The sequence below is a fragment of the Rutidosis leptorrhynchoides genome, chromosome 8, assembly GCF_046630445.1.
Source record: "Rutidosis leptorrhynchoides isolate AG116_Rl617_1_P2 chromosome 8, CSIRO_AGI_Rlap_v1, whole genome shotgun sequence".
Taxonomy (NCBI): domain Eukaryota; kingdom Viridiplantae; phylum Streptophyta; class Magnoliopsida; order Asterales; family Asteraceae; genus Rutidosis; species Rutidosis leptorrhynchoides.
The window spans coordinates 313,676,670-313,688,555 of NC_092340.1; the positions used below are offsets into that span (position 1 = coordinate 313,676,670).

The window sequence follows — 11,886 nt, forward strand, 5'->3', positions numbered from 1 at the left end:
GTAGAATCATAAACTAATAAGTTTATGTTCTTGTGTTCTTGAAAATTCAAGATATTATGAAGAATGAAACTAATGAGTTTGATTCTTGTATATGTAAGTAAGTAACAAAGTAACAACATCAAGTAACAAAAGATGATGATGATTATGGGGTGTTGGCCTACGGTTTTTGTAGAGAAAAGAAGAATAAGAACAAGTTCAAGTTGCTTACTAGATGAGAGGAAAAGAGAAAAAGAAAGTAGCAAGTATTGTGTGTGTTTTTGAGAGAGGAATGCAAGTGAATGAAGTGATGAAAAATGAAAACAAAACTCCCAAAATGGAGCCTTAGGCTCACGGTTTTGAGCAGAAAAATGGAGGGAGGGAGAAGTTTTGTGGTCACTTGCAAGTAAAGCTTCAAAAGTGTGGATAAAGAATGGTTATGCATGGGGATTGTGGGAACTAGATTCCAATTGATCAAAACTAACTAGTTCACATATAATTTGATACTTACACATGAAAGAGTGGGCTAACTAAGTCCATTTAAAAGGTCGGGTGGGCTTGGAAGCCCAATATCATGAGTCCATTTTACTAATAAAGCCCAAGTTCACTTAATTAATAAATTAATCCATTTAAAGCCCAAGTAATTAACCAACAACCTTAGTTAATTAAAATGATTAATAAAACTTAATTATGAATGTAAATAATACTTGAAAATATTATTTGTGTAAGTCTCGGGTGTCACAAAGACGTTTCGGGCAATTAAAGTCAAGTACGTTTAGTCATGGCAACATGTAAATGTAATAACATACATTTGTTTAATCACATGTATTAATAATAATAATTATTAATAAATAAACGTTGGAAAAACTAGGGTCGTTACACAAGTAGTAAGTTTTAGAGCTTTATCATCTTTTTGTGTTGGTGGACAGATTTGGAAAAATCCCGGCATCCACCCAATATATGATTTTTGATAAAATACTTCCACTTTGTCTAAAATCATGAAAAAATTACTGGAAGTCTTATTTACATATATTAACCTATTTTCAAAGTCTTAGCCTCGAACTTAAAGTCTAAGATAGGTTTTTAATTCCCAACCCAAAACAGCCCGCTTTTTACCGAATGGAGATTAAAGGATATATGTTAAGTTTCAAGGTGTTCTTCATATGTACAAGTTATAAGTTCTTATATTAACTTAATATAACATCATAATACATATAAATAAGTGTTATTAGAGTTAAGTTAGAAAGATTAGATTAGTTTTTCAAACAAGTTTAGAATCAACTAAACTATGTTCTAGTTTATAAACTCTTATATAGATAGCTATAAACATATGAATTGAATAAGAGTTGAAGTAGAGTTTTTACCTCAAGTTTAGAATGTAAAGTTGCTGGAAAGAAGTAGTAGAACAAAACTTGAGAGATTTCTTGCAAGTGTGTGTAAAAATGAGTTAGAAATAGTGCTTATTTATAGGCTTGAAAATTTAGTTTTTAGTGAAAATATCTAAGATAAGTTAAAATGTATTAAGTCATGGATGACATATTAAATTGATTAGGTCATGGATGACATATTATACAAATAATTGCAGATTTCTGTTGGTATATACCAATAGTAAATACTTCTAGAAGCTGTGTATAATACGGGTAAAAATACCATATGAATGCGAGTAGAATTCTTGAGGAAATTGAATGGAAATACGAGTATAGCTATCCTTTATATGTATTGGTATATTATAAAGTGTATTCAATACTTGTAAGGATGTATTTACACTCGTAATACATTGTATGTAAATACATTTTAATTTAAGTTAATTACGTCGTTTAAATAGTAATATATATATTGTTCAAAAATTCTTTAAATTAGTAGTATGAAAATATATATATAATACTTTGTTAATATACTTAATGAGATATTTAATTATCATATTTTCAAGTTAAATATATGTATATATACACATATATATATTTAATACAAGTTATGACGTTCGTGAATCGTAGGAATAAAAGGGTGGTCAACTGCTTATATAAAATTCTTTCCGGAGGTTCAAGACTTATTAAAATTCATTGCTTATCATGTCGAAATTATTAAATCATATAAATAGTATAATCAAGTAGTCGGAAAAATCCGGGTCATCACAATTATGCTTATTTAAACTTCCGTAATCATGATGTTTGACGTATTGATTTTAATTTATTACCATGGGTTAATTATCCTTTGTCTTGGATTATTCGATATGTCCATCTAGTTTTTGTCCATAACAGTCCATCAGTCATAAATATAAAGTGCGAGTGTCCTCGTCAAATTATCCTTATATCCGAAGTCAAATATTCCAACTAATTGGGGACTTAAACTGTAATAAGGTTTTAATACTTTATTATCAATTACACCAAGTATCCTTGCATGTAATCCACCCCTGTTTTAATGAGTCCGTTGACTATTAATCCATTCCCGTGTTCGGTCAAATGAACGATTATTAGTACTTATAAATATCCCGCCCATCGTGTCTGATCGAGTGTATGTGGTTATTTATAATTACGTCCAATTGTAAATCTTTATATTAAATTAACGAACTATCATTCAATTAAACAAATATAAAGCCCATTAATAGCCCATAGTCTAATTTCCACAAGTGTCGTTCTTTTGTCCAAACCCCAATTATGGTCCAAAGCTCAATTACCCCGTCTTTAATATTTTAGCCCAACATCACGATTACTTCGGCTTAAATAAACATAATAATAACTTAGCTACGAGACATTAATTTAAAAAGGTTGAATATAACTTACAATGATTAATAATAGCGTAGCTTTACACGGACAGAATTTCGACTTACACACTTACAACATTCGCTAACATACCCTTATTATTATTAATCGTAAATTAAAATTATAAGTTATATATATATATATATATATATATATATATATATATATATATATATATATATATATATATATATATATATATATATATATATATATCGTGAGAGAGATTGAATAATATGTAATATTTTCGGCCAAAACACGCGAAATTTATAGATGTGGCCAGACTTTTGGGGCCATGCGATCGCATGGGTTTTGTTCTTCCAGGCCAAGCGATCGCATGGCCAGCTCGATCCAGCCCAAATGCTTTTGTTTTCTTGTTTGCCGACGGTTTTAATATATAATTATATATAATTTTAAGAATTAATTATATATTATATTATATTCATGTGCATAGTTGACTTGTAATTTTTAGTCCGTTACGTCGTGCGTTGAGAGTTGACTCTGGTCCCGGTTCCGAATTTTCGAACGTCCTTTCATACTATTTAATATCTTGTACTTTGCGTTTTGCGGCTCGTACTCTTGTAATTTCTAGACGTTTCTCATCAATAATTTGAACCACTTGGATTGTACTTCGTACTTTTTAGCTTTTTGGTCATTTGCGTCTTCAATTCGTCGAATCTGTCTTTTGTCTTCACCTTTTATTATTTAAACGAATATCACTTGTAAATAGAACAATTGCAACTAAAAGCTTGTCTTTCTTGAGGGATAATGCTATGAAATATATGTTCGATTTTAGCATTATCAAAGACATAGAAAAAAAGCTGATGATTTGAAAGATATCAAGATAGATCCACCTGATTTTGAAGGGTCCTCTAATCCTGAAGATTACTTTGAATGGGTTCAGGCCAATGATAGAATTATGGAGGTTAAAGGCCATGATGATAAAAAGGCCTTTAAAGTTGCTGTAATCAGATTAAAAAAGTATGCTTCAATGTGGTATGATAATCTGAAAAGGGAAAGGCAATATGAAGGAAAGAAGACTATCAAGACCTGGTCCAAATTAAAAGAGTGTATGCAAAAAAGATTTGTTCCTCAAGCTTATAAACAAGATATGTATCTACAAATAAATACACTCAAGCAAGGCAGCATGAATGTTGTTGATTACATTAGAGAGTTCGAGCAACTCAAAATTCGTACCAATGTCAAAGAAGCTGAAGAACACACTATAACAAGATTTGTTGGAGGCTTAAATGCTTCTATTGCTGATCAAGTTGAAATGCAGCCTCTATGGACTTTTGAGAGTGCTTGCAAGCTGGCTATTCAAGTGGAGAAGCAAGCAAAGAAGAAAATTAATTTCAAGTCTTATTTCAAGCCAGTAATGCTACCTATGAAGGGTCAATCCTCAATGCTGCCCAAGCATAACAAAGCAGCATCCAAAGCATCTAAAAGCAGAGAGCAGGTTGTTGCTGCTCCTAAAGATGATAGAAGGAAATGCTTCAAGTGCCATGGATTTGGGAATTTTCAAGCTCAATGTCCTAACCAGCATGCTCTTACATTAAAGGAGATTGAAGATTTAGAAGGGGGTTTTAAAACTGAACCAGCATATGATGAATCTGATAGTGAAGAGTTTTTTGCTACTGATATTAGAGAGTTTTTAGTGGTTCAAAGAGTAATTCACTCAGCTGAGACTATTGAAGATAAGAGCCAACGTGAAAACATCTTTCATTCAAGGAGCACAGTCAAGGGCAAAGTATGCAGCCTGATTATTAATGGAGGCAGCTGTGCAAATGCAGCATCTGCTCACATGGTGAAAAAGCTTGAGCTGGTTACAAAGAAGCATCCTCATCCCTACAAACTTCAATGGCTTAACCAGGGCAGCGATGTAAAGGTTACTCGCCAAGTTACTGTTCCATTTTCAATCGGTACTGTTTATCAAGATGAGATTACTTGTGATGTTATTCCTATGGATGCTTGTCATTTGCTGCTTAGTAGACCTTGGTTATTTGATAAGTATGTCTATCATAATGGACACCAAAATACTTATTCAATGTATGTGAAAGGAAAGAAGTTCACCCTCACTTCTTTAAAGCCTAGTGAAATACCTAGAGCTGACCCTACAGTTAAGAATGATAAAACTTTGTTTATGACTCAAGCTGAAGTTGATATTGAGTTAAAGGATGGTACTGGTGCTTGTTTATTGCTGCTGGTTGAAAGTGATGAGTTGAGCCAGCATGATGAAATACCAGCTAGGGTAAAGCCATTGTTATCCGAATTTGCTGTTATGTTTTCTACTGAGTTACCTACTGGTTTGCCACCAATTAGGGGTATTAAACACCAAATTGATCTTGTACTTGGATCTGTTCTTCCTAAAAAAGCAACTTATCGATGTTCTCCTCATGAAGCAAAAGAATTAGAGAAGCAAGTTAATGAGCTGGCTGCAAAGGGGTATGTTAGAACCAGCATGAGTCCTTGTTCAGTACCAACTTTGCTGATTCCAAAGAAAGATGGTTCTATGAGAATGTGTGTAGACAGCAGAGCTATTAAAAATATCACCATCAAGTATAGGTATCCCATTCCTAGATTAGATGATATGCTAGATGAGCTGCATGGGTCTTGTCTATTCTCCAAAGTTGATCTTAGAAGTGGGTATCATCATATTCGTATGAAAGAAGGAGATGAGTGGAAGACAGCTTTCAAGATCAAGGGTGGATTGTTTGAGTGGTTGGTTATGCCTTTTGGATTATCTAATGCACCCAGCACATTCATGAGACTTATGAATGAAGTGCTCAGGCCACTTATTTGTCAGTTTGTGGTTGTTTACTTTGATGACATTCTAGTGTACTCAAAAACTAAAGAAGAACACTTGGATCATTTGAGGAAAGTATTTGAGATGTTAAGGCAGTTTCAATTATATGCAAAGCTGTGGAAGTGTGATTTCTTTGTCAGCAAAGTAGTGTTTCTTGGATATGTGATTTCTGAAGAAGGCATTTCAATGGATCCATCTAAGGTGGAAGCAATCCGAGCATGGCCTAGTCCTTCTTCCATTACTGAAGTCAGAAGTTTTCATGGCTTAGCTTCATTTTATAGAAGATTTATCAAAGACTTCTCCACAATTGTTGCTCTAATTACTGATTGTATGAAGAAAGGGGTATTTGAATGGTCTAGTTCTGCCCAATTAGCATTTGAATCATTAAAGGAAAAGCTAAGTTTAGCACCTATACTTGCTTTGCCTAATTTTGATATGCTGTTTGAACTTGAATGCGATGCAAGTGGTGTTGGCATTGGAGCTGTGCTAGTGCAAGGTAAAAGACCAGTAGCTTATTTCAGTGAAAAGCTAAATGGGTCAAAGCTGAATTATAGCACTTATGATAAAGAGTTTCATGCCATCATTCGAGCTGTTGATTACTGGTCTCATTATTTGAAGCCAAGGCAATTTGTTCTCTTTTCTGATCATGAAGCATTGAAATAGATTAATGGTCAGCACAAACTAAATCCAAGGCATGCAAAATGGGTTGAATTCTTGCAGATGTACTCCTTTGTTTCTAAACACAAGGCTGATACTTCTAATGTTGTTGCTGATGCTCTATCAAGAAGATATACTTTGTTGTCAATTCTGGAAGCTAGAGTTCTTAGATTCTCATTTGTTAAGGAGTTATATGAAGCTGGTCCAGACTTTGCTCCTATTTTGAATTGTTCTCCTGCTGAGTTCAAAAGAGATTATGTTGAACATGATGGGTTTCTATTCAAGGGCAGCAGATTGTGCATCCCAAAAGATTCAATCAGGGAGTTGCTGATTAGAAAAGCACGTGGAGGGGGTCTAGCTGGTTATTTTAGGATTAACAAGACATTGGAGATCCTAAATGAACACTTTTACTGGCCATGTATGGATAAAGATGTAAAAGTTGTGATTAATCGTTGTACTACATGTTTTCAAGCTAAGTCAGCTTTTCACAAAGGTATATATACTCCTCTTATTGTTCCCAACCAGCTATAGGAAGACTTGAGCATGGACTTCATTGTTGCATTGCCAAGAACTCAGCGAGGCAAAGATTGAATAATGATTGTTGTTGACAGATTTTCAAAAATGGCTCATTTCATAGCCTGCAATAAACCAATGATGCTACTATTGTTGCTACTTTATTCTTTAAAGAGATTGTTCGTCTTCATGGGATTCCCAAACCCATTGTGTCTGATCGGGATACAAAGTTCTTAAGTTATTTTTGGAAGACATTATGGAAGCTGCTTGGTACTAAGCTTTTGTTCAGCACTTCTCACCATCCCCAAACTGATGGCCAAATTGAAGTTACTAATAGAACAGTGGGAATGCTGCTTAGAACACTTGTAAAGAAGAGTTTGAAGGAGTGGGATCTGAAGCTTGCTCATGCTGAATTTGCTTTCAACAGAGCACCTAATTACTCCACTGGAAAATCACCATTTGAAATCTGCTATGGTGCAAATCCACTCACACCCGTTGATCTGATTCCTTTTGCATTTGAGCCTAAGGCAAGTGTTGAGGCAGTAGCAAAGGCCAAAGAAATGAAGAAGTTGTATGAACAAGTGAGGGCCAAAATTGAGAAGACCAACCATCAATACAAGGCTAAAACTAAACAGCACCGAAAGCAGCCCACTTTCATTCCAGGTGATCTTGTTTGGATTCATCAAAGGAAGGAAAGGTTCCCATCAAAACAAAAGAACAAGCTGATGCCAAGAGCTGAGGGTCCATTTAAAGTGTTGGAAAAAGTTGGTGATAATGCTTACAAAGTCGAGATGCCTGGTGATACTGCTGTGTCTAGCACTTTTAATGTTGGTTATTTAATGCCCTACTTGGAAGATGACAACCTCAAGAACTTGAGGTCAAGTTCCTTTTTAGAGGGGGAGGATGATGCGGGTGAGCTGAGCAATATAACCAGCAAAACAACCAGCACAAGTTCAAATGATGTCACACTCGAATCTGGTCAAGCAATGCTCGTGTTGCCATTTATTTCGTATCATCTAAGTGTTTTTGGAGTTGGTTCAACAAGCTCAGGGGTTACCCTACTTCAATCCTTAAACTGAAGTAGTTAAGTTTTCATGAATAAAGTTTTTGATAGTTGAAGGCAAGCCAGCAACGAAGAAGAACCAGCTAGCCGGACCAGCAAATAAACTCTAGTTTAGCCAGTAAAACTTTAATTCACTCAGCCGGGTAACCAGCAAATGAACCAGCAAAGTTTTACTCAGCCGAACCAGCTAGTTCAACCAGCTGAAGGATTTTAGTTCAACCAGCATACAAAACTTAGTTCAACCAGCAGGCGATGTTGTTTTCTTTTGAGGGGCCAACTTGCTGATACGATTCAAAGTTTACTTATGCTTTTCAATAAACCGGTCAGGTCATGTGCTTAACATGTGCGTGACTGTTCTAGAAGAATGTTAGCTGTCCAAGGAAGATTCCCATCTATCATTACATGCTTTTTATCATGAGAGGAGAACTACCAAATGGCAGGCTTTTGCAGATTGTGTCATTTATTCTTATTGGCTAATTTGTAATTGTTTGTCCTTTTTGTCTCCATTTCCTTTTTATGTTTTTGTCTTATCTAAAAAATAACTGTTAAGCTTCTCCTATAAATAGAGAGCTCTTGTAATTGTAAAACTTGGTTGATCATTGAATGAAAAGTTTGATAGAGCTTATCTATTTACAAAATCTCTGTGTCTTTACGAATCTTTGATTCCGGTGGCTAAGAGTGGTTTCTTTATTAGTGTTTGTGGTGTTACTTTATCAAACATTGTGGTGAAATCCAAATCTTCATATATGATATTATAGTTGTGGTGGAATCTTTATCAGCTGTAGTTGAAGATTTGGAGTGTTTCTAGATCTCTAATTGTGGTGGTATCTTTATCAATTTGGGTTTAGATTCTTCTATCCTTTGTGTTCTTATTTCAGAGTTTTATACTCTGTTTTAGGACTATTACTGTTATAAATTGGGGGTTTCGTGTTCAGATCTGTTGGGTGAAGAAAGCTTGTTCTAAATTGCGTTTTTAAAGTCATAATTATGCATCAGATATCCTCCGAAAAATAAAAGCTAAGCTAGCTACTACTAAAAACTAACTAAAAAGCTTGAAAATCTAAATTGAAGTACAATTTGAGTGTGTGTAAAAATGAATGCAAAAAGCCTGTAAGTAACTAGAGGAGGGGTGAATAGTTACTTAATACGTTTTTAACACTTTTTCGATTGATCACCAAATTTAATTAACTATGATCAATCAATTCAACTCAAAATTGATGTGTGTGGTGTATATGTTCAAAAATGATAAGCAAAGTAATGTAAAGAACATAGACACAAGGATTTATAGTGGTTCGGGTGGATATTAACTAATCCACCTTAATCCACTCCCCAATTACACTAATCGGGATTTCTTGCTTCACTAAGCACTTTTCTCCAAACCCGGTGGATATCCGATTTACAAGTCTTCAACTTTTTTGGTAGACAACAAACATAATCTTTCTATCCCTTTGAAAGACCAACTCCAACCTAGCTCAACTTGTCTTCAACTTGGACAAGTATTAATCTTCAAATAAGATTAATCAACTTCCTAAGTCCCTTTAATGAAGTAGATCACTAAGCTAGCCTATGATTCTACTAATTGAAGTTACAAGACTCATACAATTTGCAATGATGATCCTAAGACAATATTAGGACATACATCACACTAAGTAAACTCACAAGATAAACACTTTTGATTAGTAAGTTTACAACAACTAAATTCTATATCTAAAAGATCATAGAATCTTCTCTTGCTTGATCACATTTGAGTAGTAATTAAAGCCCTTGTGATCTCTAGAAATAAGCCTTTGAAATATGCAAGAGGGTCAGCTTCAAATGCTCTTCAATTCTTGCTATTTATAGTGAGACTCAAAAACTAGCCGTTGTCACACAGTCACAGGCACGGTCGATCGTGGTTCGATCGTGCGTACCCCAGACCAAAATATGTATCCGTTGTATAGCCATTTGACTCAGATTTGAACACCACATTTTGGAATCTTTACTCCATCTAGCACCTGCAAAAGAAACCCAATATCTTATACAAGTACTATATGCATTAAGTGTATGAGATTTGGTCTTATTGAGTGAAAATGAGATAACACTCCAAATGTGGTAAACCCAACATTCTTGGAGAAGTGTCTTGATTGACATTTTGGGTAATCTCAGTTTGTTCAAGATTTAGTTAGGTTCATTAATGCATTTGGTTCAATCCTAAAGACTAGTCAACATGTCATTAACTTCCTAGTTTCAATTAATCACAAATCATATTCATTTTAAGACTAAGTAGAGATTAATTGGATGATGTCTTTCTAAATCAAACATTAAGTGTGTAAAGACATCAATGTTAAGTCATACTTGGACATGTTACACAATGTGTTACTTAGACTAGACCAAATAAATTATTGACCATTATTCTTTTGTGAACCATTTTACACTTAATTCATTGAAGTAAACTAGCTACTTGAATCCTAGTATTCTAGCTAATAATACATAGCAAGCATGTTAATCAAGTTGGCAAATTAACGAGTATTAAACATATTAGCAAGTAGCAAGTAATACTCACACATAGCAAGAGATAGTTATTCTAAAATCAATCATATTGATATTTGCACAACACTATGGTTTAAGCTTTAGCAAGCTTATTTGCAATATAACATATTGCATGATTAATGTGCAAGCACACATTAATGTCCAACACATGCACAATGGAAGAGCAATCTCTAGTTGGGACTTGGTGACCATCATAAATGTATCTAAGTGTATTTTAGGATTACAAGTCTTTACTTGTTATACTTAAAGATAGTGTTCTTCATTTAGCCTTAATTTTTCACTAAGTAATCTTTACTTGTAATTAGTGTTCTAGTGACATTAGCTTGTGTGTTGGTACTTGGTGATCATCCTAAGAATGTCTAGACAAGTTTTAAGATCACAAGTTATTGATTAACACTTATGTGTTATGCCTAATCATGGTTAATTTGTCATTAAGATGTTATTAAGCGTAATTAACCAAGATTAATGTTTTTATGACCAAAAATCAATTGAGTATGGAGGGGCATCTATTCTAAGCGTGTTGAGAAAGGTTTCATGAATTATAGATTTCGGGAAGTGGTCAAACTAAATTTGATCAAGAATGGTGACAGGGAATTCTGCGGTCGTACTACGGTTGACCATGGTGGCGACCGTGCAACTTGTTTTCACAAAACTGCGTTGTAGATTCAGTCTGGGCTTCTACGGTACTTTGACCGTGTACTTCAATGATCTTTATTTTCATTCTATAAGTTTTGTTTGACTTGGTCATTTGCAAGATCAAGTATGGATTAGTGAACTTGCGTGTTTTATGTTAAGATGTCGATCATCACTTATGCATATATATGTGTCATCATCAAAACATATTCTTTAGTTAAGCAAAGCATCATACTTAACTTTTTCGGTTAGTCCATTAACCAACATTCAACCAACAAAGCTCTTTATATAGACTTGGAAATTGCCTGCATATGGCTGGCATGCCGTATGGCCAGGACATATGGGCTGGCATGCCTTTTTTGTGCCCATTTGCTGAGGCCGTATGACAAGCCGGATGGCCTACCCTGTCCAGCTTTGTTTCCTGGATCGTAACTTGATTTCCTTGGTCGTAACTTGTCTTTCACCGTTTTCGCTCTAGAATCTTCGTTTTAGCTCCGTTGTACTTGATTCTTTTTGCCTCGCCTTTGTAATTACTTAATCTAAAAAAATTAACTGAAAAGCAATTATTTTGGCGAAAAAGTTTGGAACTTTAGGGATTTAGGGTTTAATATCGGGGGTAAAAACGTGACTTTTTAGCTGATATCGAATACCCCCACTTAGTTTTGCTTGTCCTCATCCAAAAAGCGAGAATATAAGGTTCTTTTCTAATAGATTCTCTCTCGCCCACCCTTAGATTCTTTTATTATGCTATCATAAGAAGTCGTCATATCTTTCGAAGGTAGTAGAAAAAGTTTCGCACTTCGATGGTTTTAGTCACTAGATTTCAAACGCGTCCATAGTGAAAAAGGCGTATTTTCCAACTCTTAGATGTAGAGTATACATGACCAGTCTTCTCACTAGCGGATCACTCATATTACTCAAGTGTTTAGGGTGCCCTAATCTAGTTGTAT

At 34.6% G+C, this 11,886-nt stretch overlaps 1 protein-coding gene across 1 annotated transcript; it reads left to right on the forward strand.

Moving 5' to 3' along the window:
• The first annotated feature begins 3,726 nt into the window (after positions 1-3,726).
• LOC139864431 (uncharacterized) lies at positions 3,727-11,368 on the forward strand. Its single transcript, XM_071853009.1, has 7 exons — positions 3,727-4,005; positions 4,048-4,560; positions 4,747-5,180; positions 5,301-5,460; positions 6,205-6,691; positions 6,886-7,588; positions 11,272-11,368. Exons 1-7 carry the CDS (start codon positions 3,727-3,729, stop codon positions 11,366-11,368), a joined length of 2,673 nt encoding a protein of 890 aa, XP_071709110.1.
• The last annotated feature ends 518 nt before the right edge of the window (positions 11,369-11,886 follow it).